This window comes from Oncorhynchus tshawytscha, linkage group LG05 (genome assembly GCF_018296145.1).
Source record: "Oncorhynchus tshawytscha isolate Ot180627B linkage group LG05, Otsh_v2.0, whole genome shotgun sequence".
NCBI classification, from domain to species: Eukaryota; Metazoa; Chordata; class Actinopteri; order Salmoniformes; family Salmonidae; genus Oncorhynchus; species Oncorhynchus tshawytscha.
Window position 1 is genome coordinate 53,333,573 of NC_056433.1, and position 22,484 is coordinate 53,356,056.

At 43.5% G+C, this 22,484-nt stretch overlaps 1 protein-coding gene across 1 annotated transcript in view; it reads left to right on the forward strand.

Moving 5' to 3' along the window:
- The window catches only part of LOC112250854 (potassium/sodium hyperpolarization-activated cyclic nucleotide-gated channel 2), a 75,741-nt gene that overhangs the window by 7,795 nt on the left and 45,462 nt on the right, over nt 1–22,484 (forward strand). The window contains exons 3-4 of the mRNA XM_024421340.2: nt 1,780–1,941; nt 17,662–17,880. Coding sequence (XP_024277108.1) covers nt 1,780–1,941; nt 17,662–17,880 — 381 coding nt within the window. The remainder of the gene's footprint in view (nt 1–1,779; nt 1,942–17,661; nt 17,881–22,484) is intronic.

Sequence of the window (22,484 nt, forward strand, 5' to 3'; positions counted from 1 at the left end):
CGTAACCGAGTGCCTCTCACCCACTGCTCAGCTCTGCTCTGCACAGGGCAGCTGCTCACCTCATCTGGAGCATGAGAGGGCCAGTTAGACAAGTCACCGAATAAAGGAGGAACCTGAACTGCAATATTTTTCACAGCTGTTGTCATACAGTGACTTAATTTTCTTGGAGAGCAATGTGCTCATCAAGATGTACATGGGAACACGGTCTTCTTTACTACTGCATGTAGCTGACAGCTGTTTGGAGCACTCCTCTGATACCCTATCTAGACCCACGTATTCCCTGAGTGTCATCCCCTCTGCATCGGGCTGTTTGTGTGTACGTGCTTGTTAGTTTGTGTTCTAGGTGCTAGACAGGATGCAGCAGTAAAAACACTGAGGCTTTCTGGGAATTGGAAGCTTGTATCAACCTCTTCCATTTGCAGTCACGTCCAGACTGAGTGGATGTTACCTTTCTCATGAGCTGGGCTGGCCAGGCAGCAGTACACTAGGCACTCTGGGATTGCGTTGTGTGTTCAGGAGGACTTTCACTTAGCATGCTCTCATTTCTGATTCCCATCTAGAGCATTATGATTGAATCAGAATCCTTAAACAATTACATTTTAATTGAATTGATACAGTATTTCCATGTTAGTGGCTGTGGAACTGTCGTGTAATGTGTTAGAGTGGATTGCGTAATGCTTTGTCCTGTGTTTCTATTTGTGTAATGGGCTGCAGGCTATAAGGTTCTTGTTACATCTACGCTATGTGCCCTGGCCCTTCCGGCCAACTGACAGTGACACGTGTTACATGTCATAGTTCTGCTAGTTAGCTGAAGACTTAGTTTTAGCCCATGATTGGATCCTAATCAAAATGCAAGGCCTTCAAGTGTTTTCTCCTCCTGTTGCTTGCGGGCAGTGAGTCTGATAGCAGAAGCATGAAGGGGTGAGTTGAGAGATGGCGAGCAACTGCCTGTGAGGGCACCGCGATACGCTAAACGCACCAATCTGAGCCCTCTGACCTTAATGGTGTAAGACAAGCCATTGCATTTATGTAGGTGTGTCTACGCTGCAGGTAAATTGTCCATAAACAGATACAGAAATAGCTGTACAGGCACCGTGAAAATAACCCAATACCACCCAAACTCAGTAATACAGGGATTTTGTTTTTAATTTTAGGGCTTTTGAGACAGATAGAAAGAGGTCATGCAGAAGGATGCTTGTTTGGCCTTTTTCACCACATATATTCCAATACAGTCACTTTTACAAACAGCGAAAGGAGGCACTCCGACCTTGTGTTGTCTATCAGAGCTGCTTTTCCTTTTGTGTCCGGTTAAGCTTTAAACCCATGGGTTTGTGTGAGGTCTTGTGAGGTGACTGAATCACCTGGCTCACACTTCGATGGAGCTCTAATTTTGACACTCCATGCTTATCCCTCTTGGTCATATTTGTCTCATCAAAGCTTTTAGTGCCTCTGATGAGTGCAGGAAAGGAGTGCCGTCATCACTGAAGTTATTTGATGTACTTCATTTCTCAAGACAAACTAAGTTTAACTTCTGTGTACAGAAAAGCAACATTGCATTTTTGGCACCGGTAAAGTTACTTACTTAATTACAATAACTAATCCGATCATGAATCCAAATCCTGTTGTAACCAGATAATGCTTATAATGGAATCGGTTTCAATTTTTTTTTAAATCATGTGTTCATTGGCTATGTTAACAGGCTAAGTCCATGTGAAATGGTGAATGAATGAGGTGTGTAACACACCACTTACTCCTCTCTCTCTGACCCTCTCATGACAGATCTTCCATATGACCTATGACCTGGCCAGTGCAGTGATGCGTATCTTCAACCTGATCGGTATGATGCTGCTGCTGTGTCACTGGGATGGCTGTTTGCAGTTCCTGGTTCCCATGCTGCAGGACTTCCCCCAGGACTGTTGGGTCTCTCTCAACAAGATGGTGGTAAGTGCTGCTTAATACACACTCTAGAGTGTAGTTCGATCCGGTACTCTAGGGGCCAATTCCTGGACATCAGACTGGACTACCGGGCAGACGTTTGGTATTTTACGTAAATATTTGCATTTCCAATAAGTCTTATATGTTACATTTGGTATGGTTACTTAAGACAGAAACGATCGGAGGGACGTTGGACCATGACCGTCTAGCAATCCAAAGGTTGCGTGTTCTAGACATGTCAGGGACAACTATAGCATTTGAGCTAATCCATATTCTAACCTTAACTCAATTCATCTAACTTTTTTACTTCATTTTCTGAACATTTGTCGTTTTAGTTCCCCTGACTTTTTACATAAATTATCCTAACCTTTGTTGATATTTATCCACCAATGCAAATTCTCCCTGTAATTCTCCTTTGTTGTTACCATGCAACAAGCAACTTGGTTTCAGAGAAGAACGTATAATACTATACGTCCTTTAATTCGTATGATATATATATATATATATATATATATATATATATTGTACGACCGCTATTCCATTCGTAATGTAACCTAACGTAGTGTAATGTTTCGTACTAAATAGAGGGGAACAGATTTACGTTCCAAATCTTACGAATTGCCCTGAGGCTAGGCTGCGGACACAGATGAAGCCTATTCCTGGACTAAAAACACTTTCAGTGGTGATTCTCCACGGAGCATGCTTTATAGTCCAGGAGTAAGCTTAATCTAGGTCCGGAAAATCAACCATTCAAGTGCTGCCGTGAAGGAGTATTTCCTACCTCAAAAGAGGTCTGAGGTAGACGCTCATCCAAAATACCAGTGCTGGGAAAAGCAAGAATCCCAAGGCACAGACCGTATTAGAGTGAATATATTGTCTTTACTGAGACAAAAATATTAATGGACCAACAGGTGTTTCCTAACCAGCTCCTGCTAAGAACGACACACTCACCCAGGCCTGCAGTAAACAAGCAATTATAGTAGAACTCAAGAGGCTTGTTGAAGGTTTGTTCTAGTCTCAGGCTCTCTCTAGTCTCAGGCCCGGACCCAAATCATTCAGCACACAACGCTTTCTCGCTGTCAGAACGGAAGCTATAAAGGCCCTGTCATTCTCTCTCTGCACTCCGTTCCTTTGCTCTGATGTCTGTGGACTCACAGATGATTCGTTGCTTGTGTCCACCTGCAGACTCCTCATAGAGAGAGGAGGCTGACAACACTACAGAGAGAATAAAGACAGAAGACGTGAACAGGCAGGGGGCACGTTGCAGCAGCACACCGGTCTTCTCCTTCTCTTTCTCCAGATATCATAGTGCTAGCAATCCATCAGCCCTCACAAGCCATCAATATCTGGCTGAGTGCTCACAGACAAATGTGTTTTGAACAGGCTGAGGGCTAGCATGACTGAGGATCAACATAGATGCACCTGACTCAGAGATTCAACACATTGCTTGGTTCTGAGGTCCTTGATGATCTTCTTGGCTTTCCTTTGACACTGGGTGCCATGGATGTCCTGGAGGGCAGTGTGTCCCCGGTGATGCGTTGGGTTGAACCAGCCCGACAGGATGCGCTCAATGGTGCATCTGTAGAAGTTTGTGAGGGTCTTAGGGGCCAAGCTGTTGCACCTTCTTCATCACACTGTCTGTGTATGTTCCCGCTGGCATCTAGCCCCCTCTGGCCTATACAACCCCTCCCATCTGGGAACAAAGTCTTTCTGGGGTCTGGGGCCATACCGAGTTAAAAAGGCATTTTTCAGCCCCACTCTCTGTCCAATAAATTGCAGTGATCCGATATGTTTAAACGTGTGTGTATGCCTGCATTCCTGTGTATTGATGAGCCCCGTGCCTCTCCTGTACCCTCCTCTGGGGTTGAGGAATAGAGTTCACCTGAAACGGAGGAGCTTTAGCAGACAGGTGGTGTGACTGACTGGGACTCCCGTACAGCTGAGAGAGTAGCTGGCAGCCCCAAAACCACCACCCCAGGTCTTCAGGACCTTTACTGCCATGCCATAAACACTGTCATGCCATAAGCACTATCTAACAACACAGGAGACACATTTATGTTCTACAAGCATAGTGTAACCTGCAACCTGTTGAGTTGCCTTAATGATATTGCTGTGCTGTAACATAAAACTCCAATGGGTAAAAACACAAATGCTTCTGCACATGCTAATTCCAAGTCCAAATAAGAAAGTATTGAGACATGTCCATGTGAAAACAAATAGTTCAGGCAGGAACTAAAAGAGCCACCCAAGCCACAGCCTGCTCATCCTGCTACCATGTAGAATACGGGGACAGTACAGGTGCATCACAGCTGGGAATGACAGACTGAGAAATAGCTTCTATCTCCAGTCAATCAGACTGTTAAACAGTCACCACTAGCCGGCCTCCGCCCAGTACCCTGCCCTGAACCTTACTGTTCTAGTCGGCTACCACCTAGCACTCTACCCTGCACCTTAGAGACTGCTGCCCTATGTACAGAGTCATTGGGAAAGGGAAAGGGGGATACCTAGACAGTTGTACAAATGAATGCCTTCAACTGAAATGTGCCTTCCGCAATTAACCCAACTCCTCTGAATCAAAGAGGTGGGGGGCATTGCCTTAATCGACATCCACGCCTTCGGCGCCCGGGGAACAGTGGGTTAACTGCCTTGCTCAGGGGCAGAACATCAGATTTTTATCTTGTCAACTCGGGGATTTGATCCAGCAACCTTTCGGTGGTCACTTTAATAATTTTGACATACTATTTCACCAAATGTATATGTACAGTACCAGTTAAGTTTGGACACCTACTTGTTCAAGGGTTTTTCTTTATTTTGACTATTTTCTACATTGTAGAATAATAGTGAAGACATCAACACTCTGAAATAACACATGGAATAATTTAGTAACCAAAAAAGTGTTAAACAAATCAAAATATATTTCTTCAAATAGCCACACTTTGCCTCGATGACAGCTTTGCACACTCTTGGCATTCTCTCTCAACCAGCTTCATGAGGTAGTCACCTGGAATGCATTTAAATTAACAGGTGTGCCTTGTAAAATGCTCATTTGTGGAATTTCTTTCCTTCTTAATGCGTTTGAGCTAATCAGTTGTGTTGTGACAAGGTAGGGGTGGTATACAGAAGATAGCCCTATTTGGTAAAAGACCAAGTCCATATTATGGCAAGAACAGCTTAAATAAGCAAAGAACATCATTACTTTAAAACATGAAGGTCAGTCAATCCATAAAATGTCTAGAACTTTGAAAGTTTCTTCAAGTGCAGTCGCAAAAATCATCAAGCGCTATGATGAAACTGGCTCTCATGAGGACCACCACAGAAAAGTAAGACCCAGAGTTACCTCTGCTGCAGAGGATAAGTTCATTAGAGTTACCCGCCTCAGAAATTGCAGCCCAAATAAAAGTAACAGACACATCTTAATAGAGGAGGCTGTGTGAATCAGGCCTTCATGGTCAAATTGCTGCAAAGAAACCACTACTAAAGGACACCAATAACAAGAAGAGACTTGCTTGGGCCAAGAAACGCCATCAATGGTCATTAGACCGATGGAAATCAAACCTTACGTATGGGTGGTCCCAGTAGCTGAAAGGATGATCTCAGCATGTCTGGTTCCCACCGTGAAGCATGGAGCCTGCATTGCTTGCTGTTTGGGGGTTTAGGCTGGGTTTCTGTACAGCACTTTGAGACATCAGCTGCTGTAAGAAGGGCTATATAAATACATTTGATTTGATGGAGGAGGAGGTGTGATGGTGTGGCGGTGCTTTGCTGGTGACACTGTCTGTGATTCATTTAGAATTCAAGCCACACTTAACTAGCATGGCTACCACAGCATGGCTACCACAGCATTCTGTAGCGATACGCCATCCCATCTGGTTTGCGCCTTAGAGGGGCTATCATTAGTTTTTTAACAGGACAATGACCCAACACACCTTCAGATGTGTAAGGGCTATGTGACCAAGATGGATAGAGATGGAGTGCTGCATCAGATGACCTGGTCTCCACAATCACCCTACCTCAACCCAATTTTGATGATTTGGTATGAGTTGGACCGCAGAGTGAAGGAAAAGCAGCCAACAAGTGCTCAGCATATGTGGGAACTCCTTCAAGACTGTTGGAAAAGCATTCCAGGTGAAGCTGGTTGAGAGAATGCCAAGAATGTGCAAAGCTGCCATCAAGGCAAAGAGTGGCTACTTTGAAGAATCTCAAATATAAAATATATTTTGATTTGTTTAACCCTTTTTTGGTTGTAACATGATTCCATATGTGTTATTTCATAGTTCTGATGTATTCACTATTGTTCTACAATGTAAAAAATAAAGAAAAACCCTTGAATGAGTAGGTGTGTCCAAACGTTTAACTGGTACTGTATATGCTGTATTCTAGTCATGGCTTATACTATATAACTTATTTTTGTATTTTTATGTGTGTATTGTTATTTTTTTTTATTGCTAGATATTACTGCACTGTTGAAGCTAGAAACCGATGCATTTCGCTGCACTTGATTTGATTTAAACTAAAAGAGCTGTATGTTCCAGATGGCCACCATTACCCCATAGTAGAGAGCAGTGAGATGGTGGGGGGTGGCTCTATCTCTCCCACATCTCCCCTCAGACTGGCCTGGGCCTGGGTGGACTGTGCCTGCCTGGGTAGACTGCTCCACTACTACGTGCCAGCTCTACATCACTGTCTCTGAACCAGGCCCAGGATTATGGCAAGCGCAGACGTTGACTCAGTGTCTCTTACTGTGCAGTAATTGTGTTTGGCCCCCTCCCCTACCTCCCTCCTTGATTTGGGATGATGGTAGGTAGGGTGCAGTGCTGTGTGTATGCCACACACACACACACACACACACACACTGACACACTGTGAGTGTACGTCGCGTACGCCTCGTGCACAAACATACACACGAACCCATGCCTCTCGGTCCTGTTGATGTTCTGTTCCTCTGAGCTGGGCCCCTACTCTGTGTACTCCATGCCAATTTCCCTGAGAACAGTCGTCCGGGGCGATCGGGTGCAGGCAGGCGCAGGCTGGCTGGCATCTCCCAGCAACCAAGGTCAGCATTTCTCTGGAGGCGGATGGCTTCAAATAAGAGACGCAGCGTTAAATGATCCATCTCCCTGCCACTCGAGACTTGTTCACTTCCAGTGGCTGCCTGTCTACTCACTGCATCCTGGTCTGCATCCTTCATGCTGCTCAGAGAACAGAGACACACACATCTCTGTGGCCACAATACTTTTCACATTTTTGACGGTTTGACTGTATTTTATGTTTTTGAATAATAACAGTTCTACATTTGCTTTATGAGTAGTCTATGATCCTAGGGTGGCAACACATACAGTTGAATTCGGAAGTTTACATACACCTTAGTCTAATACATTTAAACTCAGTTTTTCCACATTTCCTGACATTTAATCCAAGTAAAAATTCCCTGTCTTAGGTCAGTTAGGATCACCAATTTATTTTAAGAATGTGAAATGTCAGAATAATAGTAGAGAGAATGATTTATTTCAGCTTTTATTTCTTTCATCACATTTCCAGTGGGTCAGAAGTTTACATACACTCAATTAGTATTTGGTAGCATTGCCTTTAAATTGTTTAACTTGGGTCAAACGTTTCAGTTAGCCTCCCACAAGCTTCCCACAATAGTTTGGGTGAATTTTGGCCCATTCCTGACAGCTGGTGTAACTGAGTCAGGTTTGTAGGCCTCCATGCTCGCACATGTTTTTTCAGTTCTGCCCACAAATTTTCAATAGGATTGAGGTCAGGGCTTTGTGATGGCCACTCCAATACCTTGACTTTGTTGTTCTTAAGCTATTTTGCCACAACTTTGGAAGTATGCTTGGGGTCATTGTCCATTTGGAAGACCCATTTGGAAGACCCATTTGCGACCAATCTTTAACTGATGTCTTGAGATGTTACTTCAATATATCCATACAATTTTCTTTCCTCATGATCTATTTTGTGAAGTGCACCAGTCCCTCCTGCAGCAAAGCACCCCCACAACATGATGCTGCCACCCCGTGCTTCACAGTTGGGATGGTGTTCTTCGGCTTGCAAGCCTCCCACTTTTTCCTCCAAACATAAGGATGGTCATTATGGCCAAACGGTTCTATTTTTGTTTCATCAGACCAGAAGACATTCCTCAAAAGTATGATCTTTGTCCCCATGTGCAGTTGCAAACCATTGTCTGGCTTTTTTATGGCTGGTTTGGAGCAGTGGCTTCTTCCTTGCTGAGCGGCCTTTCAGGTTGTGTCGATATAGGACTCGTTTTACTGTGGATATAGATACTTTTGTACCTGTTTCCTCCAGCATCTTCACAAGGTCCTTTGCTGCTGTTCTGGGATTGATTTGCACTTTTTGCACCAAAGTACGTTAATCACTAGGAGACAGAACGAGTCTCCTTCCTGAGCGGTATGGCGGCTGCATGGTCCCATGGTGTTTATACTTCTGTACTATTGTTTGTACAGATGAACGTGGTACCTTCAGGCGTTTGGAAATTGCTCCCAAGGATGAACCAGACTTGTGGAGGTCTACAATTATTTTTCTGAGGTCTTGGCTGATTTCTTTAGCTTGACATCATGGGAAAATCAAAGAGGCACTGAGTTTGAAGGTAGGCCTTGAAATACATCCACAGGTACACCTCCAATTGACTCAAATGATGCCAATTAGCCTATCAGAAGCTTCTAAAGCCGTGACATCATTTTCTGAAAATTTCCAAGCTGTTTAAAAGCACAGTCAACTTAGTGTATGTAAACAAAGTAGGTATCCTAACCAACTTGGCAAAACTATAATTTGTTAACAAGAAATGTGTGAAGTGGTTGAATTTTTTTTTTAATGACTCCAACCTAAGTGTATGTAAACTTCTGACTTCAACTGTACATTCTAAGTGATTTCAATGGCTCTGTCTCCTTTCTGAAAATAAGCATTTTCATACATTTTTTGCATTCCCTGCACTCGTTATTTCCACACTGCCATGTTGGTCTGCACAATATGTGCAAAACATAGAGACCGAACTATTGAAATTGCGATTTGACTTACAATTTAGATCAAAACACTTGGGTAACTGTTGGAAGAAGGGGAATTCAATGATTATTATAATTCTATAGTTAGAATATAACAATAGGCACTTTGAATACAGTGTAGTTTGACATTCGTTTGACAACGAATGAAAAAGCCAGGATGGCATTATTGTGACAGGGTAGGAACCAAAATGTTGGTCAGTGTTTCCAAGGAGACCCTTTAATCTTTGTATTCATTAAATGTAATACAGCTAACATATTCATGCGTTGCCTATTTCTCTCTGATTTAGAAGATACTAATGTACAAACAACCAGCTAGCCAGCTAACTAGCGAAAAGCAATTGGAGCAAACATGATTTATTGTAGCCACAACTTGCTAAGAAAAGACAAACTAGCTGTTTGCAGACAGTAAGATACACAAACTAAGTGTAATTATAGAATGCTTGTGGATTTATATTAGGAAGCAAAGTGGAATGGAGCAATGTTGTCAGTCTTGAACATGCAGTCTGAAGAGTGAACAGCAAATGGTCGAGAAACGACAACTGCGCTCCTCGAGTCACGTGGCAGGGTGGGGCTTGTTGTGTGAGAGAGGGAGAGAGACAAATTAAGTATAGCGAAGTAACCTATACAAACGGTCGTTACACGCGGCAGAGTGGCGTATCACAGTTAACAAACCAAACAGTGAAATACCGTTATAGAAGTAAAAACACAAGCCGGTTCTTGCATCAATACAAGTCTTCAGTATAGTAAAATATGGTATTCCGCCCAGCTGTAACACACACACAAACACACAGGAAGCCACTTCTCCAGGTCCCTACTGGGCTAATTCACTGAGCCAGAGCATCAGGTGTGGGAGAGGCTTTCCTCCAACTATCTTAAGGCCCCGTGGGAGAGAATTACCAGGAGGTCCCTTCATCAAACAGCCAGTCAAATCACATTTATTTATATAGCCCTTCTTACATCAGCTGATATCTCAAAGCGCTGTACAGAAACCCAGCCTAAAACCCCAAACAGCAAGCAATGCAGGTGTAGAAGCACGGTGGCTAGGAAAAACTCCCTAGAAAGGCCAAAACCTAGGAAGAAACCTAGAGAGGAACCAGGCTATGAGGGGTGGCCAGTCGTCTTCTGGCTGTGCCGGGTGGAGATTATAACAGAACATGGCCAAGATGTTCAAATGTTCATAAATTACCAGCATGGTCAATTAATAATAATCACAGTAGTTGTCGAGGGTGCAGCAAGTCAGCAAGTCAACATGTTAATATACCTGACCCTCCCTGATCTGACCACTGATACGGGGCGGCAGGTAGCCTAGCGGTTAGAGTGTTGGGCCAGTAACCGAACGGTTGCTAGTTTGAATCCCCGAGCCAACTAGGTCGAGCAAGGCAATTAACCCTAATTGCTCCAGGGTTGCCATTGGGTGTCTCGGGGAGTTGGGATTTCCAATTCACACATGAGTATGACACACACTTGGTACATGTCTGAAATAGGACAAATATAAGCACCCACCTCATTGTTATTAGATACAGACTGTTCTGCTATAAGCCAGGATTTAAGTTTATAGCCACCTGATCAAATTAAATAAAAATGTCCCCTCTGTTATGAAGCCCAAGTCAGGGCCAGGTGCTTTCATCTCATATACCTTATCCTGTACGGCTCTTAGATCAATAGAATTATAATAAAGCCCTGGATCATCTCACTATCCATCTGTCCTTTATGATCTTAGACCTGAGGTAGGGTAATCCGGCTCTCATGCCAGGGTTCATCTGGCTAGAAGATGCAGGGCAGCCAGGGAAAATACAGTTACTAAGACGAGACGTATATCTCCCTCTCTAACTTTAAGCATCAGCTGTCAGAGCAGCTTACCGATCACTGTACCTGTACACAGCCCATCTGTAAATAGCACACCCAACAACCTCATCCCCATATTTGTATTTTTTGTTGTTGTTGCTCTTTTGCACCCCAGTATCTCTACTTGCACATCATCATCTGCACATCTATCCCTCCAGTGTTAATGCTACATTGTAATGATTTTGCTTCTATGGCCTATTTATTGACTTACCTCCCTAATCTTAATACATTTGCACACATTGTACATAGACCTTTTCTATTGTGTTATTGACTGTACGTTTGTTTATCCCACGTGTAACTCTGTGTTGTTGTTTTTGTCGTACTGCTTTCCTTTATCTTGGCCAGGTTGCAGTTGTAAATAAGAACTTGTTCTCAACTAGTCTACCTGGTTAAATAAAGGTGCAATATATATATATATTTTATTTATTTATTTAAAAAACACCTATACACACACACACACATACAGAGCCTTCAGACAGTGTTCACATCCCTTTACTTTTTCCACATTTTGTTGTGTTACAACCTGAATTTAAAATGTAATAAATTTAGATTTTTTTTGTCACCGATCTACACACAATACCCTATAATATCAAAGTGGAATTTTGTTTGTAGAACATTTTTGAAATTAATAAAAAATGAAAAGCTGAAATGTCTTGAGCTGATAAGTATTCAACCCCTTTGTTATGGCAAGCCTAAATAAATTCAGGAGTTAAAATGTACTTATCATATCACAAAAGTTGCATGGACTCTTTCTGTGTTCAATAATAGTGGTTAAAGTAATACTGTAATATATGAAACTTTTATCCAAAGCAATTTAGTTTAAAAAAATATATATATATATATATTTATTTAACCAGGTAAGCCAGTTGAGAATAAGTTCTCATTTACAACTGCGACCTGGACAAGATAAAGCAAAGCAGTGCGACACAAACAACAACACAGAGTTACACATGGAATATCCCTTTACGCATGGTGAAGTTATTTGTTAGGCTTTGAATGGTGTATCCACACACCCAGTCTCTATAAAGATACAGGCATCCTTCCTAACTACGTTGCCGGAGAGAAAGGAAACCACTCAGGGATTTCACAATCAAGACAATGAGGATTTTAAAACAGTTACAGAGTTTAATGGTTGTGATATGAGAAAACTGAGGATGGATCAACAACATTGTAGTTACCCCAAAATACGAACCTAAATGACAGAGTGAAAAGAAGGAAGCCTGTTACAGAATACAAATATTCCAAAGCATGTATCCTGTTTACAACCAGGTAAAACATTGCAAAAAATGTGGCAAAGAAGTTAACTTTTTGTCCTGAATGCAAAGCGTTACGTTTGGGCCAAACCAACACAACACATCACTGAGTACCACTCTTCATATTTTCAAGCATGGTGGTGGCTGCATCATGTTATGGATATGCTACTCATCGGCAAGGAATAGGGATAATTTTTTAGGATAAAATGAAACGGAATGGAGCTAAGAAGAGTTAAACCTAAAACTCAAGGCCAAATCTAAATTGGAGTTGCTTACCAAGACGAGACCTAGTTACTTACATTTTTGTCTTAAATTGGCTTGAATATCGATGGCAAGACTTAAAAATGGCTGTCTAGCAATGATCAACAACCAACTTGACAGAGTTTAAGGAACAAAAAAAAGGGCAAATATTATACAATCCAGGGGTGCAAATTTCTTAGAAACTTACCCAGAAGACTCACATCTATAATCACTGCCAAATGTAATTCTAACATATATTGTCTCAGGGGATTGAATACTTATCGAATCAAGATATATTAGTGTTTTATTTGACACAATAAAAAAATAAAACAATGTTAGGATTTTTCTTCCACTTTGACATGACATAGTATGTTGTGTAGATCATTGGCCAAAAATGACAATGAAATCCATCATAATCCCCCTTTGTAACGCAACAAAATGTGGAAAAAGTCAAGTGGTGTGAATACTTTCTGAAGGCACTGTATGTGTGCGCGCACACATGCACACACACACACACTCACACCCCCACCCACCCACCCACAGAGCCACGGGAAATACCCTTGTTTCAATGGCTAATAAGGATATCCTCCATTTATTAAATGACTGAATCCATTAGAGTGGCTCAGCATCTCAACCCTCCTATCATGCCTACCCATGGCCCTTAGGGATGGTAAAGATGGCTGTACCAGTTTAGGCATCTGACATGGTGAATGTAGCTGAAGAAAGAGCCTTTTACTCAGCTCTCACTGTTATCCATCTATGAAGGCAGGCCACTCAGAGGTTAAACGTAAGCTCCGAGGCACAGCGCAGAAGTGAGGGAGCAATAGTGACAAAAAGTCCACAGACACACACACACACACACACACATACGCCTGCACACACATACACATGTACACACACACCACGACCCCTCCTCCCTTCTCCTTCCACATCTTACCTCCCTCCAGGATCTTGGAACAAATCTGCGTTTATCTCTGATTATGGCATCATAGATCATGCACAACCCATACTGCATGAGTGCTCCTCTCTGTAAATGGATTATGTACAATTAGACTTTGCCCCTGTTCCTTTAGCTGGGGAATGACTAATGCAATGGATGGGGGAGATTATCCTCTGTATTGCTGCTGAATTGTGAATAACAAAACAGAGCTCAGTGGCGTGCATCATGTAGTGAAAGGTGTAGAGTTTGATCCTAAGTGACGGTTGCACACTAGACTGGGGGATTTGATTTTCTCTAGCATTTGCACCTTCTCCTTGGCAGAGAATGTTGGGTTGTAGCCTGCTTCAATGGAGCTGTCGTGTGTATTCCACACTATCCCTCAGAGCCAATACCTTATGAGCTGGGTCCACATGTCACCCATTGTCATTGTAATGGGTTATTTTTAGTGGAAAGTGTTTGCCTATATCATATCGGTGTGAGAATCAGAGTACAGAACAGAGATGATTCACCTGCTCCTGTCTAAACACCAGGCTGTCTGTTGACGTTATTGCTGTGGGGATTGGGGACTATGTTTCATCATTTGATCACAAATCTGAGCTCCCGTACCTGTAGGATGGATGCATGTTCTAATAGATTAGCATTTCTGTCAACTCCCTGTCGCTATGGAAGCAGTAATGGCGCGGTGCGACACACACAGGCACACATACACACACACAGTGCGGTGGGTAAAATATGGTATTGTCCTACCGAGACAGAGAAAATGGATGTGTCAGTACTGTGGAGGATGTTCAGTCATCTGCACTGGGGATTGGGTCTTTAGATCACAGGCGCTGTGTGTGTGTGTGTGTGTGTGTGTGTGTGTGTGTGTGTGTGTGTGTGTGCTGTGCTCAGTTCCTCAAACTCGGGGTGCAGTGAGGCAGCATAGAGACGTTAGTATAAAAGCCTGGGTGAACATTGTAAATTCAGATAAGCTACTGCAAGCAGGCCGAGCCAGAGCAGCTCGCTACATCTCCCTGTCACATTTCTTAAAGGCATGACTTTATCTGAATGTATTCCTTTTTCATCCATGTTGGACAGTTTCTCTGGTTCTGACAGAGTTATTGTAGCTACCTGCACATGTCAGTCAAACAGGCCTGGTGGTAGGGAGTATACATATCCAGGCTGTATCACATCCGGCCGTGAGAGTCCCATAGGGCGGCACACAATTGGCCCAGCGTCGTCCGGGTTTGGCCGGGGTAGGCCGTCATTGTAAATGAGAATTTTTTCTTAACTGACTTGCCTAGTTAAATAAAGGTTAATATATATATATTTCATCAGACAATATTTCAGCTCAGTCTTGAGACCACAGTCCACAATAGTGAACATTCGCTGCTAATTCTGTCCTGATCTGGCATTGGATGGGTGCGTGTGTTTGTGTGTGTGTGTGCTATTTCCGGCTCAGAGTTTGGAGCTCAGGGTGACGGGTTGCTACTGCTGTTTGCCTGGCGGGCATGCTCTGTAGGCAGCATGCTGATAGACCAGGGGGACAGAGAGAGAAAGAGAGAGAGAGAGAGAGAAAGAGATGCAGCTCTGCCTCTATTGCACACCCAAGGTATTGGGACCAGGTCTGAGGCTAAAGCTGCCCCTAGCAAAGAGAGAGAGAGGGAAGTTCCATATGAGGACACACACATACATCTCCATCTCTGCTTTGGCTCTTTACTGGTAGTCCCTCCTCAGTGCTGACTGCTGAGTGCTCCCAAGATCTCATCTCATCCCCATGCAATTCCACACAGTACCTATCTGTCCTCTTCCATTATTCCTTTCCATCCAATTCGCTCTGTCACATTTCAAAACAATCTGATGGTGCCTCGCACTCATTTCTCCTGATTTCCACCCCAGCTCCTCTCCCAACTAAAGCATTTTGAATTGAATGCAAATGGAGTTCAAAGAAATTCAAAACCGATACAATCCGATCCAGAAGGAGTCAACTGTTGATAGTGGAGACTGCTCTGTTGGGCTCGGCTCTCTACGGCATGCAGATAGCTCTGTAAAGCATGTCCTGATCTGTTTTTTTAAATGTCTGTTTGTACTTAATGTTTTCATGTTTACAGTGCCTTGCGAAAGTATTCGGCCCTCTTGAACTTTGCGACCTTTTGCCACATTTCAGGTTTCAAACATAAAGATATAAAACTGTATTTTTTTGTGAAGAATCAACAACAAGTGGGACACAATCATGAAGTGGAACGACATTTATTGGATATTTCAAACTTTTTTAACAAATCAAAAACTGAAAAATTGGGCGTGCAAAATTATTCAGCCCCCTTAAGTTAATACTTTGTAGCGCCACCTTTTGCTGCGATTACAGCTGTAAGTCGCTTGGGGTATGTCTCTATCAGTTTTGCACATCGAGAGACTGAAATGTTTTCCCATTCCTCCTTGCAAAACAGCTCGAGCTCAGTGAGGTTGGATGGAGAGCATTTGTGAACAGCAGTTTTCAGTTCTTTCCACAGATTCTCGATTGGATTCAGGTCTGGACTTTGACTTGGCCATTCTAACACCTGGATATGTTTATTTTTGAACCATTCCATTGTAGATTTTGCTTTATGTGTTGGATCATTGTCTTGTTGGAAGAAAAATCTCCGTCCCAGTCTCAGGTCTTTTGCAGACTCCATCAGGTTTTCTTCCAGAATGGTCCTGTATTTGGCTCCATCCATCTTCCCATCAATTTTAACCATCTTCCCTGTCCCTGCTGAAGAAAAGCAGGCCCAAACCCATGATGCTGCCACCACCATGTTTGACAGTGGGGATGGTGTGTTCAGGGTGATGGGCTGTGTTGCTTTTACGCCAAACATAACATTTTACATTGTTGCCAAAAAGTTCAATTTTGGTTTCATCTGACCAGAGCACCTTCTTCCACATGTTTGGTGTGTCTCCCAGGTGGCTTGTGGCAAACTTTAAACAACACTTTTTAAGGATATCTTTAAGAAATGGCTTTCTTCTTGCCACTCTTCCATAAAGGCCAGATTTGTGCAATATACGACTGATTGTTATCCTATGGACAGAGTCTCCCACCTCAGCTGTAGATCTCTGCAGTTCATCCAGAGTGATCATGGGCCTCTTGGCTGCATCTCTGATCAGTCTTCTTCTTGTATGAGCTGAAAGTTTAGAGGGACGGCCAGGTCTTGGTAGATTTGCAGTGGTCTGATACTCCTTCCATTTCAATATTATTGCTTGCACAGTGCTCCTTGGGATGTTTAAAGCTTGGGAAATCTTTTTGTATCCAAATCCGGCTTTAAACTTCTTCACAACAGTATCTCGGACCTGCCTGGTGTGTTCCTTGTTCTTCATGATGCTCTCTGCGCTTTTAACGGACCTCTGAGACTATCACAGTGCAGGTGCATTTATACGGAGACTTGATTACACACAGGTGGATTGTATTTATCATCATTAGTCATTTAGGTCAACATTGGATCATTCAGAGATCCTCACTGAACTTCTGGAGAGAGTTTGCTGCACTGAAAGTAAAGGGGCTGAATAATTTTGCACGCCCAATTTTTCAGTTTTTGATTTGTTAAAAAAGTTTGAAATATCCAATAAATGTCGTTCCACTTCATGATTGTGTCCCACTTGTTGTTGATTCTTCACAAAAAAATACAGTTTTATATCTTTATGTTTGAAGCCTGAAATGTGGCAAAAGGTCGCAAAGTTCAAGGGGGCCGTATACTTTCGCAAGGCACTGTATATGTTCACCTGCCAGGGGACTGCAGATGTAAATGTCTGCTAAAGCTGGTGCAACGGATCACTCCTCTTACTCTGAGACGTATGTTTTGTTGTACATTGTACCTGCCAAATAAACGGAATAACTAATACCGCCAGGCCAGTCTAACTCTGAACCGAAAGCACTGTAGATGGCAGAGGAGAAGATTAACAGTGACATTTCCCTGGATGAGCAAACCTGTAGCCAGGCAGCGTTTCTCAGTCAGTGTTGCTGTTTACGGCTGAGTAGACAGTGTTTATAATGACTCTAACATGACTAGTCTCACTGTATACACAAATCAAAGTCAGAGTGGAGGAGGCAGACGTAATGGCTCCTCATTAGATCCCAGTCTGAAGAGGCCTTCTATACCTGAGTCAACAACACTATGGTGGAGTGATTAGGCCTTCAACAAGCAGCAAGCTAGTACAATGGAGCCAAACTCCTTACCTACTCCAGAGGAGAGATCACAGCTTTCTTTCAGGAATTTTCTCATACCCCCCCCCCTCTCTCTTTCTCTCGCTCTCTTTTTCTCTCTCTTTTTAAAGGCTTTCTAATTTAGACTTTTAGGTTGGTGTCATAGTCATGTTTTTTGTACAGTGAGATTGAAAATGTGGTTTTAGTGCAATGTTATTATTTCTATATAGTATCCTCTTTTGTAACAGAAACCCTGTTTTTTCTCTCTCTCAACAGAACGACTCGTGGAGCGAGCTGTACTCCTTTGCCCTGTTCAAGGCCATGAGTCACATGCTGTGTATCGGTTACGGGCGCCAAGCCCCAGAGAGCATGTCTGATATCTGGCTGACCATGCTCAGTATGATCGTGGGCGCCACCTGCTATGCCATGTTCATTGGCCATGCCACCGCCCTCATCCAGTCCCTGGACTCATCCCGGCGCCAGTACCAGGAGAAGGTAAGACCGCCGTCGATGAGGACCAAGCCATGTGACCAGGAGAAACTCAGAGCCGTAGACATAGGTTATTAGTACGGCCGAGAGTTTCCCTGGTCAAGTCACGTAGTCAGGAAAATCCCTGTCCCTACCAGCATCCACCAGTCTATGTCATCAGATCAAAGCATGTGGTCAAGTCTCTTAAGAAGGAGAACACTGCTCTATAAGGACATTGCAGCTGAGTCTCCATGGAGTTCTTAGATACTGGGTGATCTGGTGGAGTATTATTCAGTCTGTCAGCAGCACGTCCCCCTGGCCTGCAATCATTTGCCAGGCTTTGTTGTCTAATTGCAGCATCTGGCTAATGTTGAGAACAGAGGATAACAGTGCCTCTGACTCCGCTTCTGTCATCTACTGTTTGGCTTCTCTTCAAGACCTGAGACAGGATTCCATCCTGTCTCTAGTTTCTGTCCCTCTGTCTCAGTCTCCAATACCTTTTTGTTATTATCTTGGAGAGATAATCATCCTGTTTTCTGGTTCACAATACTAGGGAGCGACGAGGGGAAATTGTGTGCTTGAAACAGAATGAATTTGCATTTGAATGAGGGATTATATAAACCAAGTCTCCAATCAGATAACATTAAGTCGGCTAGTACAGTAAGATAAAAGCTAGACTAAATTCACAGGAAAGGGTTTCCCTGAACCAATTTGACATGATCTGTATCCACTGCATACTATCATTCATACACAAGTGCACCCGTTGCAAGTCATTTCACCCGCATGGGATAAGGAATACAAAACGTTCAATAGAGATGTGCTTCTCCCTATTCCCTACTCCCTAGTGATGGAGATACAACAGTTATTGCTATGTAGCCATTTGTACCTACTCTGTAACTACACTACCTCTTTATGTATCTTCTCAAAAACATACATTTAGGCCACTTAATGAAGAGAGAAACCACACTCTCTGTTCCCTAGCTAAATATATGCCCATTACATTATCTCAGGACTGTTCGGACCAGTTACAACAAGTATGCTCCTGACACAGCACATCAATCCCTACTACTCCCTACTCGGTGACCGAGATGGAGAGAGAGAGAGAGAGATCTCTAGCTGAAGAGATGCACACGCCTCCTATCACAGGAAGAGCACGTAAAGCCAGGAAGGCCCCGTTATTCCTGGAACTGCTCTCTCTCTCATGCTCCCCTTCTTCCCTAATGTCAGAACGAACGATGTGACTACCGTGATCCAGCGAAGACAGCTCATCACATCTAGATCTTCCTCAGGCCGTCAGACATGAGGGTGTTTTATTCATCATCAGCTACTTGAGATACAGCATACTGGGATACACACTGAGGCAGGCATCCGATTACACGGTGATAATGGCACAATGAGTCTGAACTCTCGCCTCCGATCCCCACAAAAGTGTTTCTTTGTACAGGGTAGTGTAAACACAGGCGTCAGTGCGTGGTCGTATTGCCAGCGCAGTGTAAAAAGTTAGCCGTGGTTTCGGTGTTGAAACAGATTAGTCATGATACACTATATATACAAAAGTATATGGACACCCGTTCAAATTAGTGGATTCGGCTATTTCAGCCTCACCCGTTGTGTATAAAATCTAGCACATGGCCATGCAATCCCCATAGACAACATTGGATGTAGAATGGCCTTACTGATGAGCTCAGTGACTTTCACCGTGGCACCGTCATAGGATGCCACCTTTCCAAAAAGTCAGTTTGTCAAATTTCTGCCCTGCTAGAGTTGCCCCGGTCAACTGTAAGTGCTGTTATTGTGAAGAGGAAAAGTCTAGGAGCAACAACGGCTAAGCAGCAAGGTGGTAGGCCATATAAGCTCACAGAACGGGCCCACCAAGTGTTGAAGCGCGTCTGTCCTTGGTTGCAACACTCACTACCGAGTTCCAAACTGCCTCTGGAAGCAACGCCAGTGCAATAATTGTTCGTCGGGAGCTTCATGAAATGGGTTTCCATGGTCGAGTAGCTGCACACAAGCCTAAGATCACCATGCGCAGTGTGAAGCATCAGCTGGAGTGGTGTAAAGCTCTCTGGACTCTGGAGCAGTGGAAATGTGTTCTCTAGAGTGATGAAACACGCTTCACCATCTGGCTTTCCGACGGACGAATCTGGGTTTGGCGTATGCCAGGAAAATGCTACCTGTCCGAATGCATACTGCCAATTGGAATGTTTGGTGGAGGAGGAATAATGGTCTGGGGCTGTTTTTTCATGGTTCGGGCCTCTTGGTTTCAGTGAAGGGAAATGTTAACGCTATAGCATACAATGACATTCTAGATGATTCTGTGCTTCCAACTTTGTGGCAACAGTTTGGGGAAGGCCCTTTCCTGTTTCAGCATGACAATGTCCCCATGCACAAAGCGAGGTCCGCACAGAAATGGTTTGTCGAAATCGGTGTGGATGAATCACCTTTGGGATGAATCGGAATGCCGACTGCGAGCCAGGTCTAATCCCCCAACATCAGTGCCCGACCTCACTAATGCTCTTGTGGATGAATGGAAGCAAGTCCCTGCAGCAATGTTCCAACATCTAGTGGAAAGCCTTCCCAGAAGAGTGGAGGCTGTTATAGCAGCAAAGGGGGGCCCAACTCCTTATTAATGCCTATGATTTTGGACGAGCAGGTGTCCACATACTCTTGGTGATGTAGTGTACTTCTGACACCCAGAAAATCCACTTTTACGTTGAGAGAAAGGTATTGTCATTGTTTGCAATGTCCACACTGTTAGACAATGCGTAGGCTACTGATTTATCAGAGTGTGGTGTCTGGGCCTTAGGCGGTCAGAGTTTCTGTTTCTCATTAGACATTCAGCAGCTCATTCTCTATGGCTCTCTAAAGGTACACATTGTCCCTCTCCATGTATCTCACCCGGTCACACATTCCATGTACACTCTTAGAAAAAAAAGTTCCAAAAGAGTTCTTCAGCTGTTCCCATAGGAGAACCCTCTGGGGAAAGGATTCACACACACACACACACACACACACACACACACACACACACACACACACACACACACACACACACACACACACACACACACACACTCATACGGGCACACTCATACGGGCACACACAGGCATGTCTGCTGGGTTTTCTCACATAGGAGACAAGGAATACCATCAACCTGTGTCCTAATCGTCTGATGGTGTTGAGTAGAGGACACAGATACACTGTCGTAACGTGTCTGTCTCTCATATTGAGGACAGTGTGGCAACAGATGAAGCAGCAGCAGCATGTCCCTGTGTCCTCTCTTCCTCTGAGGTGACACAGCCCCCATCCCCCTCTCACCTCCCCCCCATCCCTCTCTCACCTCCCTCCGTCTTTGACATCTAACAGGGTGAAACATCATCCGCCAGAGGACACAGCGTGCAAGTGGCCACGCCGCCCAGAGCTTTAGGCTTTATGTAACTGTTACTACTGTCCTTCTCCTCCTCCAGAGGGATGCAGCAACGCTGCTGAATAGGCTCTGAAGAAAGATGTGACCCAAGGGGCCTCTAGGGCAGAACAGTTCTCCACTGGGGTCCAGTCAACCTACTGTCTTCGTTGACTCAGCACAACCCCTGTGGTCTCTCTGGTACATGAGTCAATATTTCCATAGTGTGATTGGTATTTATTTGCTTCTTGTGAAAGCTCATTGGAATAAGACAAATCAAAAGTAAATCCTATGGAATGTGTAATGGGAAATGATGGTGTAGAAACACTTTACTTGTACAGTGGTTCCTCCTTTAATAGTTGTGAGCTTACGCCATGGGACTAAGGGGGGAGTTAGAGCACTGATTATGATTTTGGGTCCTACTGTGTCTCTAACGGACTATGAATCGGCAACATAAACCTAAATAGAAACTGATAATTGTGCACGACTTCAGTATTACTTACTAAAACTGTTGTTACACTAAGGTTTTTATTTTATTTTTTAGGATTATTTTGCTCTTACTGTAGTACTGTAGCACAATGCTTGAGTGGTGCAACGGTCTAAGAAGCTGTGTTGCTATAGATGCTGGTTCAATACCCCTGCCAGCCTCAACTGGGAGACCCATGAGATGACTGTAGGTTTTTGTTTTTTCTCCCTCTAAAAACAGAAATAAATCATTCTAAATAACAAACTGGATTTATTTATAAATTAGTAACAATGTCTCACCCCACCGTAGGCGACATGAATCTCACTAGTGATGAGTAACGTGCTGTTAAAAGTGGTGTAGGTATTATTAATTTAAAGAGCATATTGAAGTTAGAAGCAAAAGCCTACAACTATTTTAGCACTGTTTCGTGCTGCTCTGAGACAAGCATGGGGACTGGTCTTGATAAATCAATGAGATTTTTATTTTCACTGAATCTCCATTTGGGTTTTTGGTTAGACTAGAATTAGAAAATCAGGGTGCAGATGTTATGCTCTTAGTTAAGAACAGGGACAGCCTACTCCTTCCCCCCCATCGGGGAATTGAACCCCGGTCTCCCGTGTGCCCTGCCCACACGACACAGGGATTTAGCTAAATAGTCCAGAACTGTACTCCCGACCGTCATATTGTACAGCGCCAGATTTTCTGTTCCATCCTAACGGAAACCCTGAGGGTTTTTCATTTTTCATGGAATAGAAACATAA